The following is a 7861-nucleotide window of genomic DNA, read 5'->3' as shown; positions in this document are numbered from 1 at the left end:
TATTCCTTTTGTGCCTTTTTGATCTCATACTATTTTTTTAAATGTATTTATTTATTTATTTTTGGCTGCATTGGGTCTTCACTGCTGCATGCAGGCTTTCTCTAGTTGTGGTGAGCGAGGGCTGCTCTTCGTTGTGGTGTGCGGGCTTTCATTGCGGTGGCTTCGCTTGTTGGGGCACTTGGGCTCTAGGGTGCACAGGCTTCAGTATTTTTGGCATGTGGGCTCCGTAGTTGTGGCTCACAGGCTCTCGAGCGCAGGCTCAGTAGTTGTGGCGCATGGGCTTAGTTGCTGCAAGGCATGTGGGATCTTCCCGGACCAGGGCTCGAACCCGTGTCCCCTGCATTGGCAGGCAGATTCTTAAATTAACCACCGCGCCACCAGGGAAGTCCCCTCATACTATTTTTTTAATTGAAAAAAGTAGTATGGACCAGCTTTATAAATATCCTAGGTTCTGAGTTTTGTTTGCAAAATGCTGCTTTTTAAAATTCTTCCTGCTGGGGTCTCAGACCTAATCTGTAGAAATACATCTCAAGAATTTCTAATCAAGGATCATAAAGGATTTGGCCAATGTCCTTTAGACTATGTAGAGCACAGAGCTAGAAAGAGTTTAACGGGGTTGGCTTGGTTTTTGGTTAAAGACCAAAGTGGTAAACAAGGCTTATGTCTCAAAGTTTATAGCCCAGATGTCTTCCTTCTGTCCCTATAAACTGAGCCAGGCTTCATGCCTTTGGTCCTAAATGGAGCAATGCAAACCATTAAGACCCTAAGGAAATACTACTCAAAGTCTTTGCCTCAGCTTAGGACCTGTAAAGCTGAGTGCCTGAAGAATTTATGTCACTGACCATCCTGCCACCCAGGATATTCACTGCAGTGTGGTTATGGCAGCAAAAGACTGGAAACAACCTAAGTATCCAGCAAAAGAAGACTGGTTACATACATCATGATGGATCCATACTATGGGGCTATGGGATAACTGTGCAGCTCTGCAGGCACTGCCATGAAACAACCAAGAGGGAAAAAGAAGGTGCAGAAGGATGCATTCCATATGCTGCCATTTGTGTAAAGGGGGGAAAGGCATGGGTGTTCATGTTGGTAAGTGTGTGGATCACTTCTGGAAGGAAACACAAGGCGCTGCTTATCCTTGGGGAGGAGAACAAGGCCTAGGACCAGGATGAGAACACGTTCATTTCACCATAAATATATTTTTAATGTGAGAGCTTATAGCCTATGGAAAAAAAAAAAAGACAAAGGAAAGTTAAAGTGAGCAGTTCATAATATTAGATTGATTTGTCCTCTGTGGAAGATTGGAAAGGTCAGAGAAAAAAAATTTTTTTCTCATTTTATACCTGGTAAAGTTTGAGGTAGGATGGCCTTGCTCTAAATCTTTGGTTCCGAACATGTGAGCTTCAGAGATTGGAAGTGGGAGGGTGGTAAGCGGCTCACAGTGAGCACTTGATACAGTTTTACTTTTTGAGTGAATGAATGAATAAATGAATGGATACTTCTTAGCTTAGTTGGGAATGGAGTGGGTGGGAGAAGTAGCTCCAGTTGTGTTGTTCCCCTGCTGTGCACCAGAGGAAGCTTCCTCTGCTGAGGGCACCAACGTCATTTCTACCTGCGGACAGGACTCACTACCAAAACCATCAGTGCAACACGTTTTTATCTTTCAGAGACACTGGGAAAACGAGAGACTCCTGAGAATGATACAAAAAGGACTGCAGAATACGAATGATGTTTAGTATCTTCTTAAAATACCCTGGTAGAAAAGCCCCAAGATTCTGTCTCCCTCTCACCTATCGGAACTCCAGATAACTGAGAGCTGAAGTTTAGGAAAAGAAGACTCCGAATCAGTGAATAATAAAGGTCTGTCCTCTTTTGGTGTAGCCTGAGAAAGAAATAATACTGCTATGAAAAAAACAAAACAAAACCAAAAACAAAACAACACTGTGAATTGTTATTCAATGGAAGGCCACTCTAGTAAATATATCGGTGATTACTTAAAAATAACATTCACTCTTTTTTCCTTTTTGCGAAAGTAATGCATGTTTCTTATAAAAATTTAGAAAATTCAGATATACTAGAATAAAAAGTTAATTAGAATTACCCATAATCCTACCACTCTGATTACACAGTTAATATTTTTACGGACTTTTTTTGTTTCTTTTGTGTTTGTGTGTGAATGTAATATACAATTGGGATCATAATCTAATCTCCTTTTTCACTTAATGTCTTGTGAACATTTTCTTAAGTCATTATTCATTCTCTTAAAAAATGGTAAGAGCCAAATTATTATTTAACCAGTCCCTGTTCTAATAGTTCACTATGATAAAAGAGCATTTGTTGATGAAACCCCTTGTAAAGAAATCTTTCGGAGCTTCCTTGGTGGCACAGTGGTTGCGAATCCACCTGCCGATGCAGGGGACACGGGTTCGTGCCCCGGTCCGGGAGGATCCCACATGCCGCGGAGCGGCTGGGCCCGTGAGCCATGGCCGCTGAGCCTGCGCGTCCGGAGCCTGTCTTCTGCATTGGGGGAGGCCACAGCAGTGAGAGGCCCGCGTACCACAAAAAAAAAAAAAAAAAAAAGAAATCATTGTACTCATCTGCATATTTTTATAATAAATTTCCATAAGTGGAATAGTTGGATACAATGATACTTTTTTTTTTTTTTTTTTTTTTGCGGTACGCGGGCCTCTCACTGTCGTGGCCTCTCCCGTTGCGGAGCACAGGCTCCGGACGCGCAGGCTCAGCGGCCATGGCTCACGGGCCCAGCCGCTCCGCGGCATGTGGGATCCTCCCGGACCGGGGCACGAACCCGTGTCCCCTGCATCGGCAGGCGGACTCTCAACCACTGCGCCACCAGGGAAGCCCACAATGATACATTTTTAAGGTTTTTGAGTGATATTGTCTTTCAGAAGATGGTATTAATTTATATTCCCACCAACACTATATATTTGTCAATCCTGTGTATTGTGTTCTTAAAAATTCTTGACAAAGATATACCTTGTTTCTAAAACATGTTTAATGTCTTTACTAGTATGAGCATTTAAAAAATGATAATTGTCCATTTGAATTTCTTCTTTCTTTTTAACAAATATTTATTTATTATTTTTGGCTGCATTGGGTCTTAGTTGAGGCACGTGGGATCTTCGTTGTGGCATGTGGGCTTCTCTCTAGTTGTGGTGCAGGGGCTGCAAAGCACGTGAGCTCTGTAGTTTGTGACACACCGGCTCTCTAGTTGAGGTGCTTGGGCTCAGTAGTTGTGGCACATAGCCTTAGTTGCCCCGTGGCACGTGGTATCTTAGTTCCCCGACCAGGGATCGAACCTGCGTCTCCTGCATTAGAAGGTGGATTCCTTACCACTGGACCACCAGGGAAGTCCCTGAATTTCTTCTATCATGCATGCCTGTTCATCCTTTTCTGCATTTCAGGTATTAGCGTTTTATAATATGTGTTGATTTACAATAGGTCTATATAGTAAGATCAACCTTTACCATGTTTGTTAAAAACATTTTCTCCAATTTGTCATTTTCCCTTTTGGTGATATTTGATGTCTAAGTCTCGCATATTTATTAAAATATATATACTCATCCTGGCCTTTTGTTTCTTCCTATGCCTTAAGCTCTAGGCCTTCTCCTCTGAAATAACCTGTGTTTTCTTTTAGTTCTCTTGTGATTTTTTTTGGGGGGGGTGTTGATATTTCTTTGTAGTTCTTTGGGTTTGAAAAAGTTAAATTGTATGTTGGGACCCACCAAATGGAGGCTGCCCCAGTGGCCTGGCCTACATCACAAATCTAAACTTAAATCAGTCTGCACTTATGGGAAACACCTCGCTGTCTAGAAAACCTAACCACACCAATCACAGTCCTCCAGCTCAGTTAAAGCTGGCTCACCTTACCCTAGAAAACAGGACCTCCTAGCCAATCATGCCCTGTTTCCTCGTTGCCTCTTCTAATGCTCTATAAAACTCGCTTTTGCTCCAAATCCCTTGGGAAGAATGTTCCACCACTTGTGAGGCACTGCACTCTCCCAATTCATGAATTGTTTTCCCTTAAATAAAGAACATCAAACTCATTACTAAATTGTCTTAGTTTTGTCATTTGACAAGTTCTTATATTTATTTTGATGATGCTTTAAATAAATCCCTAGTTTTACTTTTTTCCCCCAAGTTAACTAATTTCCCCTGCCCAATTTATTGAAGAATTTATCCTTTTCCCCTCAAAAGTGAAATGCCACATTTCTCACACAGTTAATTTTTAAGTATGTAGGATGTTTCTAAACTTTCAATTATTCCACTGATACTTATCCATCCATTCTTTTTTTTTTTAATCCATCCATTCTTGTGTCAACACCACTGTTTGAATTATAGCTTTGCAATATGTTTTAAGATTTGGCAATATATAGATCTATACCCCATTTTTAAAATATAAAAATCTTAGCTTTTGCCATAGATATTCCTCCATTTGAGTGTTAGAAAAAGTGTCATCCCTCCCCCACCCCCATCTACCCACAATCGTTAGAATTTTATTGAGTTAATTTGAGTAAAGTTGATATTTTCACCTATTTCTATTTCTTCAAGCCTTTCTTATTATGTTTAACCTTTATAATTTCTTGATTAAGAGCCTGCACTTATTGTTTATTCTTAGATACTTTTCACTTTCACAGTAGTTTTTTTTTTTTTAAACTAGATCCTTTATCTACAATTTCCCCTTTCTTCTTTCGCCTTTAATATTTATTTATTTATTTTTGGCTGTGTTGGCTCTTCGTTTCTGTGCGAGGGCTTTCTCTAGTTGCGGCAAGCGGGGGCCACTCTTCATCGCGGTGCGCCGGCCTCTCACTATCGCGGCCTCTCTTGTTGCGGAGCACAGGCTCCAGACGCGCAGGCTCAGCAGTTGTGGCTCACGGGCCTAGTTGCTCCGCGGCATGTGGGATCCTCCCAGATCAAGGCTCGAACCCGTGCCCCCTGCATTGGCAGGCAGATTCTCAACGACTGCGCCACCAGGGAAGCCCCTCACAGTAGTTTTTAAAATTTATTTTTTACATTAAAACTTCTCTTTAAGCACCTATTGAAGCTTATTAAAGCTGATTTAAACATTTTTTTCCCAGGTGGGTACCTGGGTACCAGTCAGAAACCAAAGGCTCTTTAGTGGCAGCTATTTGTTGTTTGTTTTATACTCGGCATGGCGATTATCCCTTTATATGAAGTATCTTATTTAATGATACAGTATCTCCAGCAGGTTGGTGCAATTTTTATTCCCAATTTACACATGAGGGTTCCAAGCTTACAGAGTCTGAGGAACATGGCAAAAGTCACCCAGTTGCCAGCTGGATTTGAAACAGATCTGTGAACGTCCAGAAGAATCACAAAAACCAATCAATCTTCTGTGCCATCAGAGGAGCTAATTAAAGGGCGTGCCTTTCCGAAAACAATCAACTCAATTAAAAAGACAATGCCTTCCATCCAGCGGGCCCTCCAAAAAGACTGGTTTTCTCCCAATGTAAGGCGTACAATTTATACCTTGCAGGAGCACAAAAAAAAATCCGTTGATTTACTGAGCCTCCTTTAGAATCAGGGACTCGAGAATAATCAAGAGCGGATTTTCTGGCGATTTCGTGGGAACTGTCCGTTTGGAAATCCACCTCCCCATTGCAGGGCCGGTTAAAAAAAAAAAGAAATAAATAACCAGGTGGAACCGACGAAAGGTTGGCTAGAACAGCGCACGCGGGAGAGAGAACTTTCTGGGGGCATTCTGCCCGCGCCTTTCACGAGTGGCGCGCGCAGGTGGCGCCGCGGTCCTGGCGCCGCGGTCCCAGCGCTGCCCGCGTGAGTCCGCGGGGTGCCCAGGAGGCCACCCGGCGCCCACGCGAAGGTGAGAGGAAGCTTTCCACCGAGGCGGGGGAGGAGGGCTGACAGGAAACGCAGCCAGCGCCGGCGAAAGAAAGACTCCAGTTCCCAGCCCCCCGCCCCGCGGGGTGCGGGGGCCGGCGGCGCATGCGCGAGGCCCGGCCCCCAATTCCCCCGGCGAGGGAGGAAGGCCCCCGGCGGCCCCGAGGCTGCGAGCCGCGGCGGGACCCGAGCGCACGCAGGGGCGCGGCGGTGGCGGGGGCTAGCCGGGCTACGGAGGCGGCAGTCAAGAGCGTGGAGCGCCCAGCGCTAGGGCCCATCCGCGTGCAGGCACCCCAGGGCACAGCCAGCTGGGCCCTGGGCCGGGGGGGCCTGGCGCCCGCAGCCCCCCACGCCCGGAGAGGGATGCGTGAGTTTCGCCCCGGCTGGAGGGCAGGATGTGGGAGCAGGACAAAGGCTGGGCGGCGGGGGAGGAGTTGGGGACGGCGAGCTGGTGGCCGCTGCCTGAACCCTGGCCTCTGGAGAGCTAGCGAAGTCGGCAACTTTCTCTGCAACTTTTGCAAAAGGGAAGATAAAAATTCTGCAAGTTGTTGCACAGCTCCAGGTCGCCTCAGGTCCCGCGAATAGAGGGGAGGGGGCACTGCAACCTTCCCGGGATGGGAGGCGACCGCCAGCTCCGCTGAGCGGGACAGGAGGGGGCGCCCGGCAGAGACCCCGGCCGAGGACGACAGAGGATGGGATGCCGGGGGGCGCGCTACGGCCGCTGAAGTTGCCCGTGTCCACACAGGGTGCACCCTGAGAGCCCGGTAGCCTCGCGTCGCGGCGCTGTAGACTCGATGATGGATGAGCCGTGGTGGGAAGGGCGTGTCGCCTCGGACGTCCACTGCACCCTGCGCGAGAAGGTCAGTCCGTCCCCGCCCTTGTCACTCGCAGGTCTGGGTATTTAAAGTCCCTTTCGCTCTCGACCCCGTATCCTCAGGTCGCCCTGCGTGGGAACTAGGAACTCCCGGTGCTTTTCTTTCCTCCTGCTCTTAGCCTCCTCCTGGGACAGTCGTGAGGTGAGAAACGAGACTGGAGAGCTTAAATTGGTTTTTCTGCTTAGGAGCCCAGAGTTCTCAGACAACTAAACTGTACCCCTTAAGGTGGTATTTCCCATAGTACTGTCACCCGAGATTATTTTAAAGGGTACATGAATGAACTTAAAAAAAATAATCATCGTGTATTTACTTTAATGTGCAATTTAAAAACGTATATATCGAGCAAGTTCTGCATAGGCTAACTGATGATGATTTTCCATATATTGTAACGATGTAGTTCCTTTTAAAATAAATTTAAGTAAAAGTAGTGACTTTACATAAAGAATAATTAGGTAAATGATAGTATAATGCATACGTAGTTAATGCCCCCACCCCAAATATATCTAGGATGGGACTGAATAAGATTTAAGAAACACTAAAGTAGAGGCTACACAGCACTATTTACAATAGCCAGGACATGGAAGCAACCTAATCGACAGATGAATGGATAAAGATGTGGCACATATATACAATGGAATATTACTCAGCCATAAAAAGAAACGAAATTGAGTTATTTGTAGTGAGGTGGATGGACCTAGAGTCTGTCATACAGAGTGAAGTAAGTCAGAAAGGGAAAAACAAATACCGTATGCTAACACGTATATATGGAATCTAAAAAAAAAAAGAAAAGAAAAAATGGTTCTCATGAACCTAGGGGCAGGACAGGAATAAAGACGCAGACATAGAGAATGGGCTTGAGGACATGGTAGGGAGGGGGAAGCTGGGGCAAAGTGATAGTAGCATCGACATATATACACTGGTATATATACATATATACCAGATGTAAAATAGATAGCTATGTGGCTAGTGGGAAGCAGCCACATAGCACAGGGAGATCAGCTCGGTGCTTTGTGACCACCTAGAGGGGTGGGACAGGGAGGGTGGGAGGGAGGGAGATGCAAGAGGGAAGAGATATGGGAACATATGCATATGTATAGCTGATT

At 45.5% G+C, this 7861-nt stretch overlaps 1 protein-coding gene across 1 annotated transcript in view; it reads left to right on the top strand.

Moving 5' to 3' along the window:
- The first annotated feature begins 5456 nt into the window (after positions 1-5456).
- The window catches only part of CCNJL (cyclin J like), a 55986-nt gene continuing 53581 nt past the window's right edge, over positions 5457-7861 (top strand). Inside the window, exons 1-2 of the mRNA XM_022595180.2 lie at positions 5457-6250; positions 6629-6743. Coding sequence (XP_022450888.1) covers positions 6678-6743 — 66 coding nt within the window. The 5' untranslated portion in view covers positions 5457-6250; positions 6629-6677. The remainder of the gene's footprint in view (positions 6251-6628; positions 6744-7861) is intronic.

This window comes from Delphinapterus leucas, chromosome 3 (genome assembly GCF_059928025.1).
Source record: "Delphinapterus leucas isolate spDelLeu-1000000601 "Yukka" chromosome 3, BTC_Dleu_Yukka2, whole genome shotgun sequence".
Classification (NCBI taxonomy): Eukaryota; Metazoa; Chordata; class Mammalia; order Artiodactyla; family Monodontidae; genus Delphinapterus; species Delphinapterus leucas.
This window is presented reverse-complemented; position numbering and strand designations above follow the sequence as displayed.